At 32.6% G+C, this 20,827-nt stretch overlaps 2 protein-coding genes across 2 annotated transcripts; one reads left to right on the top strand and one right to left on the bottom strand.

Moving 5' to 3' along the window:
* Window positions 1–4,607: 4,607 nt before the first annotated feature.
* Window positions 4,608–11,208, bottom strand: LOC125837848 (uncharacterized). Its single transcript, XM_049516920.1, has 12 exons — window positions 10,965–11,208; window positions 9,396–9,536; window positions 8,318–8,366; window positions 7,992–8,009; window positions 6,908–7,023; window positions 6,698–6,811; window positions 5,973–6,023; window positions 5,812–5,900; window positions 5,664–5,724; window positions 5,478–5,555; window positions 5,285–5,395; window positions 4,608–4,823 (listed from the first exon to the last, which is right to left on the bottom strand). Exons 1-12 carry the CDS (start codon window positions 11,085–11,087, stop codon window positions 4,695–4,697), a joined length of 1,080 nt encoding a protein of 359 aa, XP_049372877.1. The 5' UTR covers window positions 11,088–11,208; the 3' UTR covers window positions 4,608–4,694.
* Window positions 11,209–17,842: 6,634 nt separating this feature from the next.
* LOC125835738 (uncharacterized) lies at window positions 17,843–20,769 on the top strand. Its single transcript, XM_049514840.1, has 3 exons — window positions 17,843–18,059; window positions 19,979–20,338; window positions 20,552–20,769. The coding sequence occupies exons 1-3, from the start codon at window positions 17,843–17,845 to the stop codon at window positions 20,767–20,769; spliced, it is 795 nt and encodes a 264-aa protein (XP_049370797.1).
* The last annotated feature ends 58 nt before the right edge of the window (window positions 20,770–20,827 follow it).

The following is a 20,827-nucleotide window of genomic DNA, read 5'->3' as shown; positions in this document are numbered from 1 at the left end:
AACTTAGGTACCACAAGAACAACTAAAAAAGAATTTTAGTAGGACAAATTTTTGGAGATATAAATGAAAGCTATCAAATATTGATCAAACAAAAGTATGATAAGAACAACAACAACAACATATCCAGTGAAACCCTAGAAGTGGAAAGACATTAACGTGTAAAGACTTTACCCCTACCTCATGAAGATAGATAGTTTGTAATTCCGACAGACCCTCAAGTAACGCATATCAAAGCAGTTTGAAAAAAAGAAAATACAAAAGCAAAGGATAGGGAAAACATTATATAGCATTTAACAACGACAAAATAATGCGATAACTGAAGGACAAGAAACTAGTCCCATAAGAAGAATTTAAAGAATTATAGAGAAAATACAAAACATACGAGGTGATCAAAATAGCAATGCTACTATATTATCAAAATACCTTTTCAAGATCAAATTGCTTCAATGATTACTAGATAGAAAATTGATCAAAAATCTGCAAAAAAAAAATGGAAATAAAACAATCAAGAACTATAATAATTTTCTTCTTCTTAAAAACAGAGGAAAAAAACCTAACAATGCTAAAAAAAATTGTTTTTTTTTCATTATTATAAGAAAATAAAAGTTTGTCATAGTAACAAAAACCATATACCATTTTTTTCAAATTTCTTGAAAATCAACAATTGCATAGAGTTCAGAAAATGGAAGAAAAATAATAACAAAGATTTTTTTAAAAAAAATTGATTTTTTTCCACAAATTTTTAGTGATTATAGGAAAAGAAGAAAATTGAAGAAATGATAACTTACTTCAAGAGGCAGTTGAAGAAAACAAAAGTGAGTTGTTTTGGGTAGTTATAACTAAGAGAAGAACAGTATAAATTTTAAATTTATATGGACAAATGTGTAATTAACAAAAGTTTTGGGGTTGATTTGTAAATTAAAAATGTACATAAAATATTTGTTGTAGAATAAGTCCTGGATTTGCATTGTTCATGTGATCTTTAAAAGATACATAAAAAAAAACTAACTTTGGTCCTTAATATTTTGCATATATCACATGTCCTATTTGAGAAAAAAAATTGATTGGTGGCTTTGGATCGATGTTTTGAGTGTTTCAACTGGTTCGTAACGTATTTTCAGAGTGATTTGCATATTTAATTTGTATCGCGATGAAGACATGTAATGGATTTGAATTTTACTAATAAATCAAGTTTGATATATAAAGGCCTTTTAGTGAATTAAGAGTAGAGTGTCTATTATCCAACGAGTATGAAAATGTAACCATTTATCAAGAAACAATGATGAGACTGATGAAAAAGACATTGGTAGACTCTTCGAAAATTGTCAATCAAAGATTATTTTTTTTCAATGTGTAAACTTAGATGGTATCTAACTGAAATTCATCAAAAAATCTAGAAATTTTGATAGAAAATATGTCAGAAACAATTATGACGAGTATAATTTTGATGAAAAGATTATTCTTTTTCCTAGTAGTAATATTTTCTCTTGTTTCTTTAATCTAGGATAAAAATGACATATTATTTAGAAATAATAGGTTTGAACTAACATACATTGAATATGATTATAAATTAAATGGGTATGTTTATGTTGATATTGGAATAATTACATGAAAGAAGGTTTAAATTGTGTTTAAAAGTCACCATCTTATTCAATGATGTAGGTAACATTAAAATTGGACTAAAATGATGTTAACACATGCTACAATAATAAAGATATTATTAGTTGATTAGGTATACATATAACATTTTTTTGAGTCAATGGTAAAAAAAAAAACAGCTAACGTATCACTTTTCGCAAGTTTCACACATCAATTTCAGTTGTTCTTTTTTAAAAAGATAATAGCACAGTTGATAGTTGGAGTGTGAAACTCACGAAAAATAAAATAGTTTAGATGTGTCTTTCACCATTATCTCTCGTGTGATTAAAGAGATTCCTTAGGAAACTTACTTCATGCACATTGGGAAGTTAGACTATAAAAAGAAGGGAAAATGCATAAGTACCCCCTCAGCCTATGCCCGAAATCCTAGAGACACACCTAACCTTTACTAAGGTCCTATTACCCCCCTGAACTTAATTTATCTATAATATTCTACCCCTTTTCGGCCTACGTGTCACTATCCTTGAAAAAATTGTCAACATGCGCTGGCCCACAAGATAGTGCCACATAGGCCAAAAAGGGATAGAATATTACATATAAAATAAGTTCGGGGGGGTTATAGGACCTTAGTAAAGGTTAAGTGTGTCTCTGGGATTTCGGGCATAGGCTGGGGGGTACTTATGCATTTTCCCTAAAAAGAAGAGTGAATGCTCAAAAACACATCTAAAGTATTTTAATTTTTCGAGCTTCATACTTAAACTATCAGATGTGCGAGTTTTCTACCTGAACTATCATCAAATATTTATCGAAACACACCTCAACTATCAATTGTTCCCTTTTCCTACCTGAATGATGATGACGATATTCTAAGTAGGAGAAATAAATGATAGATAGTTGAGGTGTGTTTCGATAAACATTTGAACTTTGGTGATAGTGTAATTAGAAAACTCACATACGATAATTCAGATATAAAACTCAAAAAATCAAAAAACTTTTAGAGATAATTTTTACATTTCACTCTATAAAGAATTTGAGTCTAAAACAAGAATCCTATTGCTCCTAACAACTTTTTTTTTTCTCTATTTCTTATCTATCTTTTCTACCCACACAAAAAATATATCCAAACTGAAATTTTATTTTATTTTCAAGAAGGAATTCAATTGGTCCAAGCTTTCAATTTTCAACCCCAATAAAAAAAAATATAAGAGATTGCTTTCAAAAAGGGTCCAAAATCATCTACTTGACTCAATAAGTAACGTGCTATTTGTTCATTTGTCAATAAATAATCTTCAATTGGTCTTGGTAAGAAAATTGTCTATAAGTTTCTCTATAAGTTAGGTCTTAGGTGTGGTTGGTTTAAAATACAAGTCATTTTCTTCCTATCTACTCTTTTTTTCTATTTCAATCGATGTTCGATACTCATATCAAAGGCTCATCTAAATCCAAATTTGTGTATTGCAGAGCTTATTTCCTGAGGCGATGCTCTTAATTAAAATTAAACATTCCCTTGGCTTGAACCTAAGATAGTTTCATTTTCCAGAGACTTGAATTCAAGACCTCTGGTCAAGGATAGAGGAATTCATAACAATTACTCTCCTTTATTTATTTTCTTCTGACAAGAAATCTTTTTTTTGGTTCTCCTTTATTCGTTCATGCAATAAGGTTGTGTTTTTTTTTGTTTTGCATCTGGTGTTTAGGGGCCCGATTAATCTAAATTTGCATCGTGTAAGACTCATTACTGGGGAAGTGCTCCCTTTCAAGATTTTTTCTATACACCAGAGAATGGAGAAATCATATCCATATATCTCACCACAACCCTCCGTGATAATGTAATAAGACTTTGATTTCTCTACAAATAATTATTCAGAGTCCGGAGCCAAAAAGATCACTTTTTTCTTCCAAAATGTATAAAGGGCCACTATATTTTTTAGTACCAAAACGGACAAATCGCTACTCCATCAATGATATCTTTGTTCATTTTTAACCTCCGTTAACACCGTCAAAAAATAAAATTTCCTTAAGAAAATCGCTGTAAAAAAAATTAATTATAATCACTACCCATCAAGGAAATTTTAAAAAAAAATTAAAATCGTTGCAGGGGCAGCGATTTCCCAAAAAAAGAAAACTGCAAATCGCTTCTGGGGCCGGGATTTCCCCAAAAAAGAAAAAAAAATTAAAAATTGCTGCTGGGGCAGCAATATCCCCAATTTTATTTTATTTTATAATAATCGCTGCTTGAACAGTGATTTGTTAAAAAAATCCTTTTTTTTTAAATTGTAACTGTAGCCTGCACTTTAAATTCACATGCCATATAAAAACAAAACTTACAAGTCACATGCATCTTGAATTTTGGCAACATATAAAATATCGTCAATTACATCCTCGCATTCATTAGTATTTTGAAAATTGTAAGTTTAAAGGAATTATTGATATTGGATATATGTTGTATGACTCCAGACTAATTTCAGCTTTAATTGAAAGTTGATGTCCAGAAACGCATATCTTTCACATGCGAACCCTCGAGGCTACCATAACTTTGCAAGATGTAAAAATTTTGTTCGAAATAGTGATAGATAGTAGTCCTATAATTCTAAATTGCGCTAATACTTTAGGAGTTTTGGGTAGACAGGAAATGATGTTTGAATTAACAGAATGGTTACTCGATAATGATTGTTTTTCTGGTGTTAGTAGACTGTTAATATCTAAATTAATCGAGCATATTGAGGGTTTAAATGATATTACTGATCATTCAACTACCAAAGATGCTAAAATAAGGTCAAAAAGAGTACAATGGCTCTAACCAAGGAATCAAAACTCCCTTTAATGGAACTTTAGCCTTAGCTGGTCATAACCACGAAACCACATGTTTCGCTAGGTGGGCCAGGAATGCCCGACAAATCAATTTATCCGGTAAACTACTAGTCGAGTTTATAGACAACAAGATGATGAAACCAAGATGTAGCTCACAGAAGAGAGAGAGTGATCTTCGATCGATCCTTCTTTTTTTGTTATTTCCAGTAGCGTATTTGCTTCATGGTACGAAGATCAAGAATCATGTGCATGACATATTTAAGGAGCGTAAGGCCTGCGTAAAATTAGAACTTTTTTACTTGAACCAGAGCTCCTTGTCTCTTTCCTGATTCGAGCATCGCGTCCAAAACAGCAACATCACGAGCACCTTCAGCAAATGAGAGACGAGGATCGATGTGTGAGCTATGGTCCTTCTGCATGAAAAAAGAAGTTCAATATAGCGCGAATGCAAGCAAAAGATCAGGTTAACACTGCAACAACAACTGTACTATTACTACTATTATGCCACCTCTGATTGAATCAAGTTAGGGTTGACAATACGAATCATCCACGACTCTGTCACTCCACTTAAGCTCATTTCGGACCAATATTATACAAAAACATAGGACTTTTAGAAAGAGTAAAACGGACAATAGGGATGGGGAAAATGACTGTTCATTTCCCTAGACAAATGGGCAAACAGAACGTGAGATGTCTAGATGTGCGTGCATACTCAAAGTGGGAGTGTTTACTTGCCAGTTGAGGCCGAGTTTGAGTGTTTGGTTATGTATTATGCCTAAAATATATGTACCCTTCGCGAAGCAGAATCTATCCGACTAATAATTTGTAGGTCACTAAAAAAAAAAGGAAATGAGAACTTCAGGAAGCATTTTACCTTCAGGTTAGCCGTTGATACATCTGATAGAAATGTTTTCAGTTCATCAGTGACCCCGCTAAACGGATAAAAGAAGCTCTTGCTTTGACCATCAGCCATATGTAGGGAAACCTGGGACAGCAAATTAAAGACGAAAGATATGTGAATTGTCCTTTGTGAAGGGAAAGACATTATATAAGAGCTTCCGAATTACTGAGTAGCCATGCTTTCCATCCTTGTTACCACGGTCAACTTGCAGCACTCCGTTTAAACCCACAACTCGCCAGATTACCTAAAGATGTGAAAAGCATAAATTAATCAGCAATTACCGCTCTACAGATATGTTTGTCACGTAAAATATTTTCTGGAGAAAACAGTGTTTAGTTAGTATATTACTTGCCTTTGGTGACTTCGAAGATACCACCATCACAAAAACTCCGGAACACCCATTCTCCAGTTGACTGAATAGAAGAAAAGTTCGTCATGATTTCATTCAACTTCATTAAATCATATCCTTAGTATGATGAGGATAATAGTCTTGAACTCACAACATTGACGAGATGTTATCCGGAGGAGGCAAAGTCTTATCCACATGAGAATTCATGGATGACAATGATGTAATCTCACATCCAACAAGCTGTTCATTTGGAGAGGACATTAGTTCTTATTAATAATCGAAGAAGCTTTGAGTTGTAAGCGAGAAGATTACCATCCTAAGTCCAGCTACAAAATGTACACCCATGTCTAGAATGAAACCACCCTGAAGAAATCAAATGAGATTGTCAAAGAGAATTTAAACCAAAAGAGAGTAGACAATGCACAGAACGGACATGCTTCCATTGAACTTAAAACTACACAAAAGATCTTTGAGTTCAGAACCGAAATGACGCAAAAAAAACTTTTGTGACGAAATAACAAAAATAACGTTAACGCATGAATTTCATGTGGTAAATGTGCCAAGTCTGACGTTCCAGGCTAACGTCTGTTAGGCCAAGTTTGACCAACTATATAACACATGAATTTTCAAGTTATGTGTGTTCCAATTACGGGTAGCAGGATAATCTGGTCAATAACGCAGTCAGAATAATTGAACATAACACATGAATTTCATGCATTATAGTTGGTCAAACATGGCATAACAGCCGTTAACTTGGAACGTCAGTTATGTTTAGTTTTTGGCACTCATTTTCGTCACAAAAATAGTTCTGGCGTCATTTTGGTTCGGGACTCCAACTATTCAACACTATACTAATTTGTGCCAAATGTTAGATTTAAAGTTATTTAGCATGTATGACAGAAGAGCACATCAGGATCTACACTAAATGAAGCCATTTTTAAAAGGAACATTTTCCTCATTGATATTCAAGAAGTCAAGCCGATTCTTAATTTTTTGCAAGATAGAGAAGCTAATATATCATTTAGTGAAAAACTCACAACAAACTGGCGTCTCCAGGAGCTAGCAAAGTAAGGATTTGAGCTGTTCATTGCTCCTTCAACAATTATTTGGATATTCATCATTTCTCCAATTTCAGAAATTAACTTCTTGCCCTGTATAAGACAATAATTAATTAAGATCACAACACCATTAACATTACCTCAATGAAGGCACATTGAAAATTAAGATCACAACACCATTAACATTACCTCAATGAAGGCAGGTTCAAAGCGATAATTTTCTGCAACGGCCCATATTGGTTGCTGAGTCAATGTGGCGCTAAGAGAATTATAGTGAGTCAATGCTTTTTCAGCCTCGTCCACAGCTGTATAAATAGACCAATCTCAGTTATATAAAGGTGAAAACATGATCTTTCGTTTTCCTTGACTTAATTCCAGATCTTTGGCTGCATTGATAAGCTGAGGACTGAGGAGTACTTTTGAAATGAAACAACCAAATCCTCTCTCACGTAATGCAATTTAATCTAGAAACCGTACCAGTTTTAATACAGCAGGCAAGAAAATGACTAAATTATGATTTACCAGACTTCTCTGTCAATTCTAGCGGTTTATATTACGTGCGGTTTAACAAGAAAAGTAGCTATTTTTTAGTTGGTATCAAAGGTAAGGATAGAGGAAGATAGTCCACAATCTATTTGGCTTCACTAGTATCTCGAGAACATGAGCACTATCAATGTCTCTTTCACATGGATAGCTACAGAAGGAGCATGCCAAACTCTGGTAATATACAGAGGAGAGAGATAAATATCTTCAGTAGATCTTTCCTGAGTGTAAATTTTGCTGAGCTCCCAGACCATCTGTTTGTTGGTTGCAGATGTAGCTGTTTGTAGATTATGGTATGTTTTTAAATTTTCAAGTAGCATAATGGCCGGCCAAGAACAGTGAAGGGAACTCTAGTTTTTCTGGCAAGGACAAAGGATCAACAAGAAACTCAAGATCCTATGGGAACCATTCCTGCATGTATCTTTTGGAATTTAGAGGAAGGAATGCAATCTCAGACGTTCCAAAAGAAAAAATGGAGCTGTACACAACAAAAAACATAGATTCTCACTTTTTCTTTTTCGGGTATACGATAAACTAAGCATATGACATTGGCTCCTGAGAATTTAGATTGTTGAAAAGTACTAGCAGAATACATTTAATGTTGAAAAGTCGAATAGAGGGATAGGAATAATTCTAGAAGTTGGTTAGTTAAATGCATTTCGAACAGAAATAAAATTGATAAGAGAAACATCGGCATTCATAAGTTCAATGAAATAAAACTGCATCTTACTTGCGGAAGCTGGTTTCTCTGGAGTATCCCAATTTCGCCAACAGAGGATATGCAAATACACACTGGTTAGTTAATTGCACATCACACAGAAACGAGCACGTTTATTTCAACTATTCATAGAGCACTAAAAGCAAGTATGTGTCCTGCTTTATTGACAAGGTAAAAAACATTGAAACTTTTATAGAAAATAAACTTCTTCAAAAAGAATGTCTGGCCACTATCCATGCCCCATCCAACCTACTTAAGGTAGCTTATCCAAATATACAAGTACAAAAGAGAAGCGTTAAAAAAAATACACCATTTATCACAACTTTTTATGCAATTACCTTGAAGGACATGCTTTCCTGCCTTAAGCAACCTCAGTGACATATCCACCTGCATGAATTGATGCAAATATCAAATATAATTTTCTGAAATAACTGTATTTCATTAAGTGTAATGCTGATAGTGAAGACATTTGCCCTTCCATGTGATAGAAAATCTTCTTGTGATTTCGGGTCTTCTTTTAATAAATAGTACAGTCAGGACTTATTTGATAAAAATTTCCTTTTCCCAGATATTGCAACTCCTGACATCAATGATCTTTTAACTATGTCCTTGTTTGCTGTTTCTCTAAGGGATCGTTTGGTTGGGAATAAGTTATCATGGGATTAACTATCCCGTGATAAGTTATCCCACCATATATATATGGGATAACTTATCCCATCACTATGGTATAAATGGTGGGATGAGTAATCGCATAGTCCAACCAAACGCAGGATAAAATAATCCTACATTTTATCCTGGATTATTATACGTTATACCTCACACCAAACGACTCCCAAGTTCTTCACAATTTACTGTGATTCCTATTGTAGCCAAAAAACAAAAAAAAAAAAGAACTATGTTTGTTGATAGATAAGTGTTACAACTTTATAGAGGTCCTGACCTGAATAACAACTAAGTCAACAAAATATATCATGTAAGTCAAAATACGGAAGAAGAATTAAGTGAATTATTGTATGCAATTCATTGTCTTCTAGAAACTCTTAATGAAAGCATGACACTTTGTTTCCTACTTCAAGCCTATGTTGCTCAGACTCTCCGAAAATGTTGCCGCACCCGTTGATATTTTTGAAGAGTCCGAGCAACATAGCTTCAAGCAGATTGGGTTATCACTTTCAGGAGAAACTTTGAGAATTGGGTAATAGAGATTCAGCCAGCTATTACAGAGAAAAGTAAGCCTCTCAGAATACTCCAGATTCACTTAAATGGAAATCACGGTAGTTTCCTACCCTGTGATAACCGCCTTGCATGAAATAAAATAGAGGGGGTAATAAGATACAAGCGGCCAACATTAGTTACTTTGAGCATGCGGAACTTTGATGACATATAAAAGCATACAGACAAAACAGAGAGATGTACCATGGTTTGTCCAGCAAGAACCACAGCAACACCAGTAATGGAACTATCCTTAATGATCTCCTCGAGTCCAGCATCTCCCCACTTACATTCCACATTTGGGAAATGCTTCTGTGCTATTTCAACAGCACTTCTGGCAGATTCCTAACAAACATATACACATTCTCATGACTCTTTGAAAGTAAAGATGACGACAAATAATAATTTGATAGACAGAAAAAGGTACACAAAGAGATTCAGTAGATATTATCTAGCTGAAACTTTTATGTTAAGAAAGCGCACTAACTAGAGTACACAAAGTTTTCATTTTCAAATCCACAACATACACCAGCAGATAAGTATTGTGCATTTCCCCGGCAACCCAATTTTCACTTTCAAGAACAATGCTACACTAGACTGCATAAAGTTTACATTTTCATCAAATAGGCAGGTAATCCACTAACAAATGCATGCAAATAGCAGAAGTTTTATAGTTTATAACTTGTAGTTTCCATACAATTCAATTCTTGCTGTCAAGGTCAATGCAACAACTACCATGGTGGGCCTGAGGAGAGGTAGACGTAGGCCAAAGTATTGGAGAGAGATGTCTTGAGGTGATTAGGCAGGACATGGCACAACTTCAGCTTACTGAGGACATGACCTTGATAGGAAGGTGTGGAGGTCGAGAATTAGCGTAGAAGGTTACTAGGTAGGCAAGCTCATTTCTTTTCCATATCAGGAGTATTAGTGTTATTCTTGTATTTTTTCTTATTCTTAGATTTATTACTACTCGCTTCGATTATCATATTAACATATGCAGAAGATTCTCTTTCCACAGAAACCCAGTGCATAGCTTTGAACAATGATTCAAAAAAAAATGGAAGAAAAAGAACAGCTAGACTACATAAAGATCCCATGTTATCAAACCCCGGAAACTAAAATGCCTAAACAAATGCATACAAATGCAGAAGCTCTTTTCTTTCCACAAAAAAAATTAAAAAAACAGTTCTTAGCTCTGAACAACAACAACATATCGAGTATAATCCCACAAGTGGGGTCTGAGGAGGGCTAGATGTACGCAGACCTTACACCTACTCATACAGATAAAGAGGTTGTTTCCTATAGAAAAATTTCAAGAAAATGGAAGAAAGAGAACAATTCCACAGCTAGACTACATAAAGATCCCATTTTTATCAAACCCCAGAAACTAAAATCCCCAAACAAATGCAGAAGATCTTCTCTTTCCACCAAAAACCTAGTTCATAGCTTTGAACAATGAATCAGGAGCAACTCCACAGCTAAACTACATAAAGATCCAACTTTTATCAAACCCCACAAACTAAAATCCCCAAACAAATGCAGAAGAAACTTTCTTTCCAGAAAAAACTCAGTTCGTAGCTTTGAACAATGATTCAGGAACAATTCCACAGCTAAACTACATAAAGATCCATTTTTTATCAAACCCCACAAACTAAAATCCCCAAACAAATGCAGAAAAACTTCTCTTTCCACAAAAAACCCAATTCATAGCTTTGAACAATAATTCAAGAAAATGGAAAAAATATTAAAAGTGGAAGCAAAATCATTATTTACCGCAGTGCGACTCCAAATAGCTCTGAGAATAAAGAGATTAGAAATCTCAGCTAATCTTGGAATATACTGAGTTTTAACAAAAATGCCAGCTCCAAGAATGGCTATTTGAGGAGGCTGAGCCATTGCAGATCTTAAAACACTGATTGATCTGAACACCTTATTCTTCAATTTCACCACTGCTAATCCCCTGCTACTCCTTCTAATTTTTATTTATTTATTTATTTTTATTTTAGTCAATTTTTTAATAAAAAGTATGATTTTTTGTTTTTAATATTTGAGTGTTATTCATGTCAAAATTGATATACATGCTAGAATCTAGATAATCCTCACAACAATCTGAATTAATTTTAGTAAGACTTTCTCAGTTTATAATTATTTAAAAAAAAGTGATATGTTAAACATATATTTTAGGCATAATACATAAGCATGACCCTTAGATGACATTAGTTTTTATTAACACGCATTAGTAGGAGTGTGAAAAACCGAACCGATTAGGTCATTGCTATTGTGTTATTGGGCTAACGGGGTTTTAATAGTTTTATAAAAGAAATTATTGGGTTATCGGTTTTTAGTATTGGGTTATTGGGTAAACCGATAACTCATTAAGACGATAGTAAGGTACTATCATACCCTTCATAAATATTAAATATTAATAATTTAACATAACTAGACACTATATCATTACTCTACACTACGGTCTACACACTTCACACGTCATAGTACTTTTACTTCACATCAGAAATTCCATATTATGTTTTGGTTGTAACATGTTATTGTAATCTTCGTACTACATCTACTCTTATTGATGCAATTTCTCATTATATTTCTTGTTTCACTATATTAAAGCATTTACAGTTGATTTGCTTGTCTCACTGTATGGTGTCAAATTATTAGAGAAGTGAGAAATCATATATTTATTTTATGAGCATTTTCTTATTGAATAAACCGAAATCGAACCGTTAATGACCAAAAATCGATAAACCAAAAACCGATAAAAAATTATCTTATTGATTTAGCGTATTTAAAAACCAATAAACCGAACCGATAATACATAAAACCAAATCGATCGATCCAATTTTTTTGTTGGTTTTGTTACAATACTTAAGTAGTGTAACAACCAAGGAACATTATCTCATCAAGATGAACTTGATATGACTAGCCTATAAAGTAAGTTTTATTAATAGGAAAATGTTTAAATATGTCATCGAATTTTCATAAAAGATTTATTTGTGTTATTCGTTTGGCTTATCTATGTCATTTTCGTTTGAGAAAAGGTTCATGCATGCCATTATTTGTTAATTGAAATGACATAAATGAGTCAAAATTTTAACTGATGACATATATGAGTTTTTTCTCAAAGTTCGATGACATATTTGAACCTTTTCCCTTTTAAAATAATGATTTAACTAATGACGTGGCCGAATCATAATTGACCACATTGTAACACCTAGCCATTTGAAAGAACTAGAAAGAGCTAGAATTAGAAAGAGTTGTTTTTGGAAAGAATGAAAATCTAGAAAATTTGTTAAGTTATGTTAAGTTTGAGTTTTTGGTCAACTTCAAAAGACCATAACTCCTAGTTCAGGATGATTTAGGTGTGCTTCCAGATATCATAGGAAAGATCTTGGAATAATCTTTCCAACGCCGCCGAGTTTACTCGATTCCGAGTTCGTATGAGTGAGATATGCCCATTTAAAGTTGGGATGTTCAAATAAGGAAAGTCTAATCCGGAATTTAGAAGGGCATTATGGTCTTTGTAAAAACATATTTTGCAAAATGAAAACTATTTTTAGGGCCCGTTTGGCCATGCGATATGAAATCATGATATGAAATCATGATATGGTATCATGATATGGAATCATGAGATGAAATTGAAGGTTAATTTGGACATGCGATATGAAATTTTTGTGTTGTATATTTTCTCATAAACATAAAAATCCCACAAGTTGTAAAACTATTAAAATATCCCCAATTGTTTATTCAATCATATCAAATAAACAAAAATTATAAAATCGCATAATAAATTATTACAAAGTTATTTGTTCTTCAGTTAAATAATTGTTTCATCTAACTTTAATTTAATTTAAAAAAATTGAACATAAATTGTACTTGATATGTTCATATCTCTCAATTACTCTTACAAATAACCTATAAAGTAGAAAAAAAACATACATTAGTGAGTAAATATTAACTTAGAAGTTAAATGCACTAAGATAAAAATTAACAAACATCACTAACTTCTAACTATTTACAAGAAATATCAATAGTTAAATATTATTGAATAACAAAATTTTAAAAAGTTACCACAAGTTTGAGTCAAAAACACTTTTAATAAAATTTAATCAAAAAAATTATAACTAGTCCACTTGACTAGATATTAATAACTAATTGATCAAATTTTCCTAAGTCCCCAATCAATTGGACTTGATATCCTTCAGTCATGTGAACGAACATTTTGCAAATACTAAGATTAAGAAAGTGCGGCACCGCCAATGAAAATTGTCTTTTATCAATATTATGCTTAGTCATAAGATTAAGACGTTTTTTTTTATTATGAAAAATCAAAAAAGTATTACTCCCTTTGTTCTCATTTATATTCACCAAATGAATTTCTACTTTATCATTTATATTCACCAAATTTAAAGTGATAATAAATTTTATATTGGTGAGAATAATAAATTTTAAAAAGTAATGATGTGATTATAAATTTTATTTACATATGAAACAAATGGTTAGTAGATATAATGTGGGGTTGTTTTAACAAAATATAAACTCATGGATCAATTATTGTATTAAAATATCTCAAATCATGATATGAAATCACATGGTGATTCCATATCATGGTTTTTGGAGAATATGATATCACCTCTCATGATATAGAATCATGAGATGAAATCAGCGTAAAATCGCATGTCCAAACGCTGATTTCATCTCACGACACCATATCGTGATATGATATCGCATGGCCAAACGCCTACTTAGTTAACAAATAATGTCATGGATGAATCTTTTCTCAAACAAAAATGACATAGATAAGCTTTTTATCAAAGTCCGATGACATATTTGAGTATTTTCCTTTTATTAATTAGCTAGAGGTGAGCTATCTATTTTAAACATTTTCTTTTCTAGTTGGCTTTTACAAAACATACTTTTCTATTATTAAAATCAATACTCGTATTAGAAGGGAAAAAGGACAAATATACCTTTAAACTATTGTAAATGATATGCAGATACCCTCCATCATGCTTTTGGGATATTGGTGCCTCTGCCGTCCAAAAACTGAAGCATATACCCTTTATACTAACGGACATACACGTGTCATAAATTCTTATCCACCGACCCAGCATTTATTAAATATTGGATCAATAGATAAGATTGTGTCACGTGTCCCTATTTAGTCTTCCGTTAGAGTGAAAGGACATATATGCTCTAGTTTTTGGACGGTAGGGGCACCAATGTCCCAAAAGTATGACGGAGGGTATCTGCATACCATTTATGTCTGTTTGGGGGTTTATTTATCCTTTTTTCCATATTAGAATTCTTTCTTCTTTTTTTAAAAACTCCCTCACCCACAACCCTCTCGTAGATTTGCTTGCTTTAAAATATATTTATTGAAAGGAATAAAATCCAGGGGAAAAAAAGGAATAAAGATTCTTGTTATTTTTGTTTTTTCTTCTTGTTTTTACATTTAAAGTCACTTCTACAAATGTTAGTTTTCATCTGTTGAAAATTTTGATGACAAATGCCGGCCTTTTGTGACATAATTAAGTGTGGCTAATTATGTCATCTTCAATTAATTTTATAATAATTGTTCCCCAATCGTAAACCAAAACTTTGAACATAATAAATATCAATTAGTAGTTAAAATTAATAAGTATTAATAAAGCAGAGTTCATTAGTTTTAGTTAAGTAATTTTTTTTAATTCGAATACAACCAACAAGAATATAATGTGGAATATCCATAAAATTTTAGTGATTCTATGCCGAACTTATAAAAGATATAAGTTGGTGAAAATATAATTATAGTTTAAAAATAAAAATAATATACAAATTTTTTTCAGAAAGAGATTCAAACTTACTTCTTCGAAATCTTCATTGATTCAACAATATAATTCTTGATTTCTTTCCCTTCAAATAATAACTCGACAACATTGTCATATAACTATTTAAAAATATGAGATTTAAAATCTTAAATATAAAATATGTTAGCTTATTCTCTACCTTTAACTTGCTGTTGAAAAAGGTGATTGATGCTGTAAAAAAATTATTTACACTATTGGTGTATGTTACTTTATTCATCTCGAATTATCTATCGTTTCTAAAAATAGTTGTCTCAAATTATTTGTCATTTTAAAAGTTTATCAAGATAAAATTAATTATTTTCCCGTTATCCTTAGTAGTGATTGTTTTAGAGGACTACAGACGTATCGATAGGATAAATATTTAATGAAGAAAGATTATATCTTAAGACATAAAATATAATGTACTCTTAAGAGATGTGTAAAAGAGAAACATGAAAAATAATTTTGAGACAAAGGGAATATTTAATTACTTTTAAACTCTAAAATTATAACTTTTTCACAATTTTTATAATTAAAACGGACTTCACAATGTTATGAGTGAGGCATAAGCTGGAATATCCCATAATAATATTCATAGTATAAAAATTAAAAAAATACAGTCAAAAAATTAATTATCGGAATTTACTAAGAAAAATTGATAACTATATATATACGCTTTGTTTGTTACCATTGTGAAATTAAGAAAACATCTCTTTTGTGTTTCTAAAAATCCTATATACTCTCAAGTTGAATTAAAAGTTGTCAAAGGTTTGACTTTTTTTAATTATATATTTTATTTTTTTTGCCATTTGTCATTTAAATGATCAATATGTGTATTTATTTAGCTATTATAGATGTTTCATGATTTGGTTTAATTTTTTGCTCACATCACCTCTCATTTTCAAGTTAGTTTGAAAAAAAAACATTTTTTGTGGGTAAGTTGTAATTTTTTGGGATTTTTTAAATTAGTTCATTGTTTATGTTTCATGTATTAATCTTCATCACATGCATAATATAATAGGGTAGGTAACCTATTTTTCAAAAATATTTATCAGTAATTGAGTTAATGTCATTATATTCAGATTTGCTAAAGTCTTTACTGATAGTTATATAAAGTGCTGGTTATAAATATTCATATTTGTTCTTGTCGCTAAGTCTTTTATTTTTTATAGTGAAAGCATCACTTGTTAGCAGGGTATGAGAAAGGGTGAGTCGCACCTAAGTGGTGTGATATTGTAGACAACCTACCGTAATGCAATAACGTTAGTTGCATTGTTTCTTGTTTAGAGGATTATTATATCTATTACTAGCTAGAAGGGGTCGGGTCACAGTGATCAGGTCAGAGCGATTCATGTTTATCAATTAAAAATGAGTGAGGGGTCAAATATACACTTAAATATCTCCATTTTTTTTTTGAGTTTCATACGGGTATTTGAGTTTCTTATTTGAACTATCACCAATTATTTATCAAAACACATCTCAATTCTCAATTATCGATTGTTCCTTTTTCTTGCCTGTACGATGGTGATATTTCAGGTAGGTAGGAAAATGGAACACTTGATATATATTCGAGGTGTGTTTTGATGAATAGTTGGTGACAGTTCAGATTGAAAACTCGCATATCTAATAATTTAGGCATAAAACTCAAAAAATGCCAAATAACATACTTAACAAGTGACGAATAGAAGAATATTATGTTGATACTACTTTTTGAACAATGTCTTGTTGAGAGCAGACTTTCTCTTTGTTTGTTTCTTCTTTTATTTTGAGATTTATTCATATATTGGCTTTACATTGGCAAGGACATTCAGATAAAAAATGATTGACTATTGTTTTAATCAATTAAATATTTTTTTAATCAACAAATTCTGCTCTTTTCTTTTTGCCATATGTAGTTCTGATTATAGGAATATTCAGCATATTCTTTATACTTAAAAATAATAACATCATCAAAATTCAAGATTACATCTTCTTGATTTTATTTTATTTTAGTTTTCATTTGAAACTTGGACTATAATGGAAGTTGAAGTTAGATGCTAGAATTCTTAATAAATGTAGAGTTTTATGATTTGTGTACTGGCAGTGTAAAGAGCTATATCCGGTTAAATTTGTCGTTTTAGTATGAAAATTCTTCAAAGATATTGTCTCATTTCGAATGGTTCGAGGGCAAACCTGACTTTTTCCCCTTGTTCTGGTGGGATACTTAACGGGAAGAGTATTTTTGAGCTATTTAACTTCTGGGAAGGCATTTTTGTTCCAAAAACGAAATGGATGGAAGAGTAGTTCTATTACGAATAGTTCAAGGGTATTTTTGTCATTTTCCTTACATAAAGTAATAATAATGCAGGCCTGTATTATTTCTCACTTTGATCATCAAAATTCAATATTTACATCTTCTTGAAGTTGAAGTTGGAGGACTAGAATTCTTAGTATATGTAGAGTTTATGATTTGTGCACTGACAACGTAAAGAGCTATAGCTGGTTAAATTTGCCGTATTAGTATGAAAATTCTTCAAAGCTATTGTCTCATTTCAAATAGTTCAAGGGAAATATTGTCCCTTTTTAAGCCATTTGGCTTGTGGGGAAGGCATTTTTGTGCCAAAAACAAAACGAATGGGAGAGTTGTCTATTCCGAATAGTTCAAGGGTATTTTGGTCATTTTCCCTACTTAAAGTAATAATAATGCAGGCTTGTATTTTCTCTCACTTTGATCATCAAAATTCAAGATTTACATCTTCTTGAATTCCCTTTGTTTTCATTAGACCATAATGGAAGTTGAAGTTATAGGCTAAAGTTTTTAGTATTTTGTATCAGCAGATGGCGAAAAGTGTAATTGATGCTCAAAAATCTATTGAAGATAAATTTTCAAAGATACATCCATGTTTTCCAGTGAACACAAGAATAGCTATAGTAGGAGCAGGTCCAAGTGGAATATCAGCAGCTTATGCATTGTGTAATCTTGGCTACAACAATGTGACAGTAATCGAAAAACATCACTCAGTTGGTGGCATGTGTGAATCTGTTGATATTGAAGGTACGCGAAAAGGTCATATATAGAGTTCATGTTATGTACATTGACAGCGTAATATAGAGTAGTAAACTTGCACTACAAGTGTATAAATTCTTTATACTGTCAATGTGATAGTGTGACAGCTCATCGAGAAACATCACTCGTTTGGTGGCATATGTGTATCTGTTGATGTTGAAGGTATACACAAATGTCATAAATAGAGTTTATGTTCTGTGCATTGACAGTGTAAAATAGAGTAACAAATCGCTATAAACTCGTTTTATATGTAGGTTGTTTTAGTTTGAGGTTCTATTATATGTAGAATAGTTTGTTTGTTGATAAAATTATGATCTTGTAGGTATACACAAATGTTGTATATAGAGTTTATGTCCTGTGCATGTTGACAACGTAAAATAGAGTAGTAAAACTGCTATAGCCGGTTAAGTTGCAGTACTGGTTTAAAAATTATTTATATGGTCGGAGTATATAGTTTAAACGCGTTTAATATGTAGGTTGTTTTAGTTTGAGGTTCGATTGGTGACACATCTTTTGTTTTAACAGGAAGAATTTATGATCTCGGAGGTCAAGTTCTTGCAGCAAATAGTGCTCCAACAATTTTCCATTTGGCAAAGGAAACAGGAAGTGAGCTTGTAGAATTAGACTCACACAAACTTGGATTAATTGATAGCCAAACAGGGAATTATCAGGACAATAAAGTTGCAGATGATTATGTATCTGTTATATCACTGACATTAGAACTCCAGGTCAGTTCAGCTTGTTTAAACTACAGTCAAACCACTCTATAACGTCGTTTGTCCGGATATTTTTTGGCTGCTGTAGCGAAATGTTGTTATAAAGAATACATAATAAACAACACTCAAACTTGGCTGCAGCTAGCAAGGAAGCATTTGAACTTCTAGTGTGCACGTCTAGACACCTCAACTTGATCTCAACTGACAACTTAACACTCCAACTCATGTCTCGTGGACACCTGACACTGATGATGTGGCACATAAATTTCGGAGGTGTCTAGATGGTCATTTTGTAAGTTGAAGTGTTCAACTAACACAATTGAGACGAGTTGGGGTGTCTAGATCACTAGATGTGCATGCTCAAAGTTAGATAGTTCACTCGTTAAATGAGACTAAGTTTGAGTGTTTGTTTATGTATTATGCCTATAATATAACATAACATGAACAATCAGTTCCTACAAGAATTTGGCCGTTATAGTGAAATGTTGTTATAGAGAGGTTTGACTTGATATTTTATTTTAACAGGACAAAGCAAAGGATTCAGGTAGAATTGGCATTCATGCTGTGAGTGATATTGCTTCTGATATGACACCTGCATTTCTTGAAAGCCGCGGATTCAAGTCTGTTCCAAAATCTGTTGCATATGGCTACACTGCTTCTGGATATGGATTTGTTCAAGACATGCCATATGCATATATTCATGAGTTCACTCGAACATCTATGGCTGGGAAAATTCGACGTTTCAAAGATGGATACACTAGTCTGTGGAAGAAAGTCAGTGAATCTTTGCCAATAACAGTCATGTTGCAAACAGAAGTGATTTCAGTCAGACGCGACAGTACAGGCGTCGAAATTGATGTCAAAAACAGCAGTAGTGATTTAGAAAGTATGGAGTTTGATAAAGTGATATTATCCGGGGCATTTCCTTTTAGGAGTGGGAGGACTTATAGATCACCATCTTCAATTTCAGCAGGTATGACAAGCTATGTTGCTCGGACTCTTCAAAAATGTCAGCAGTTACATGTCTGATCTTCCAAAAGTAGTGCATTTTTGGAGGATCCCATAAGGGTGCTGCAGCATTTTTAAAGAGTTCGAGCAGCATAGATGATAAACTATATATCAAGATTATTCAGCCTTGTTCGTGTTTGAGTTTCCGCTACCTTTGATGCTAATGTTAGTTTAATCCAACAGATCCTGAAAATGGAGTGCTGCAATTGAGTGAACTTGAAAAGGAGTTGTTCAGTCAAGTACAGACCATCGATTATTACACGACGGTTCTGAAGATTAAAGGACTAGAACACATACCAGTTGGATTTTATTACTTTGAGGAATTTATGGATGATCCTGCAACAATAGGAAATCCAGTTGCCATGCAGAGATTCTATTCTGAAACGAACATCTTCTTGTTCTGGTCTTACGGTAACTCAGCCAACGTTGAGGGTTCAACAGTTTTACAGCTTGCGGTTGATGCTGTCAAAAGGATTGGGGGTGAAGTTGAAATGGTTGTCCTGCAACGACGATTCAAGTATTTTCCTCATGTAAATAGCCAAGGTATTTTAAGCTTTATGAGCAGTGTTGCTAGGACTCTCGCTACCACAGCCATGTACAATCCTTAAAAAATGCACTATTCTTGGAGGATCCAACATGCACCTGGTGAAATTTTTGAGGAGTCCGAGCAACATAGCTAAAAACACATCTTTCCTGTCGAAAATTAATGCTAGTAATTAGGTGTAACTTACTCTTTTTCTTGGAACTCGAACACAGATATGAAGGACGGTTTCTATGACAAGATAGAAAACCAGCTACAAGGTCAGAAAAACACTTATTATGTAGGTGGATTAATGGCATTTGAGCTTACTGAAAGAAATTCATCCTATTCCATGGCCTTAATTTCCAAGCACTTTGCAAATACTGATCCACAACCGAGATTTCCTTACGTTAAGGTACTCGAAACAGAAAATGACTTAAATACTGCAGATTAAGTAGCATTTGAAGTGTGCCATGTGAAATAATTCAATTCAAAAATCATTGATTTTGCAG

The sequence above is a fragment of the Solanum verrucosum genome, unplaced genomic scaffold, assembly GCF_900185275.1.
Source record: "Solanum verrucosum unplaced genomic scaffold, falcon-dt-bn FXZP01000284.1, whole genome shotgun sequence".
Taxonomy (NCBI): Eukaryota; Viridiplantae; Streptophyta; class Magnoliopsida; order Solanales; family Solanaceae; genus Solanum; species Solanum verrucosum.
This window is presented reverse-complemented; position numbering and strand designations above follow the sequence as displayed.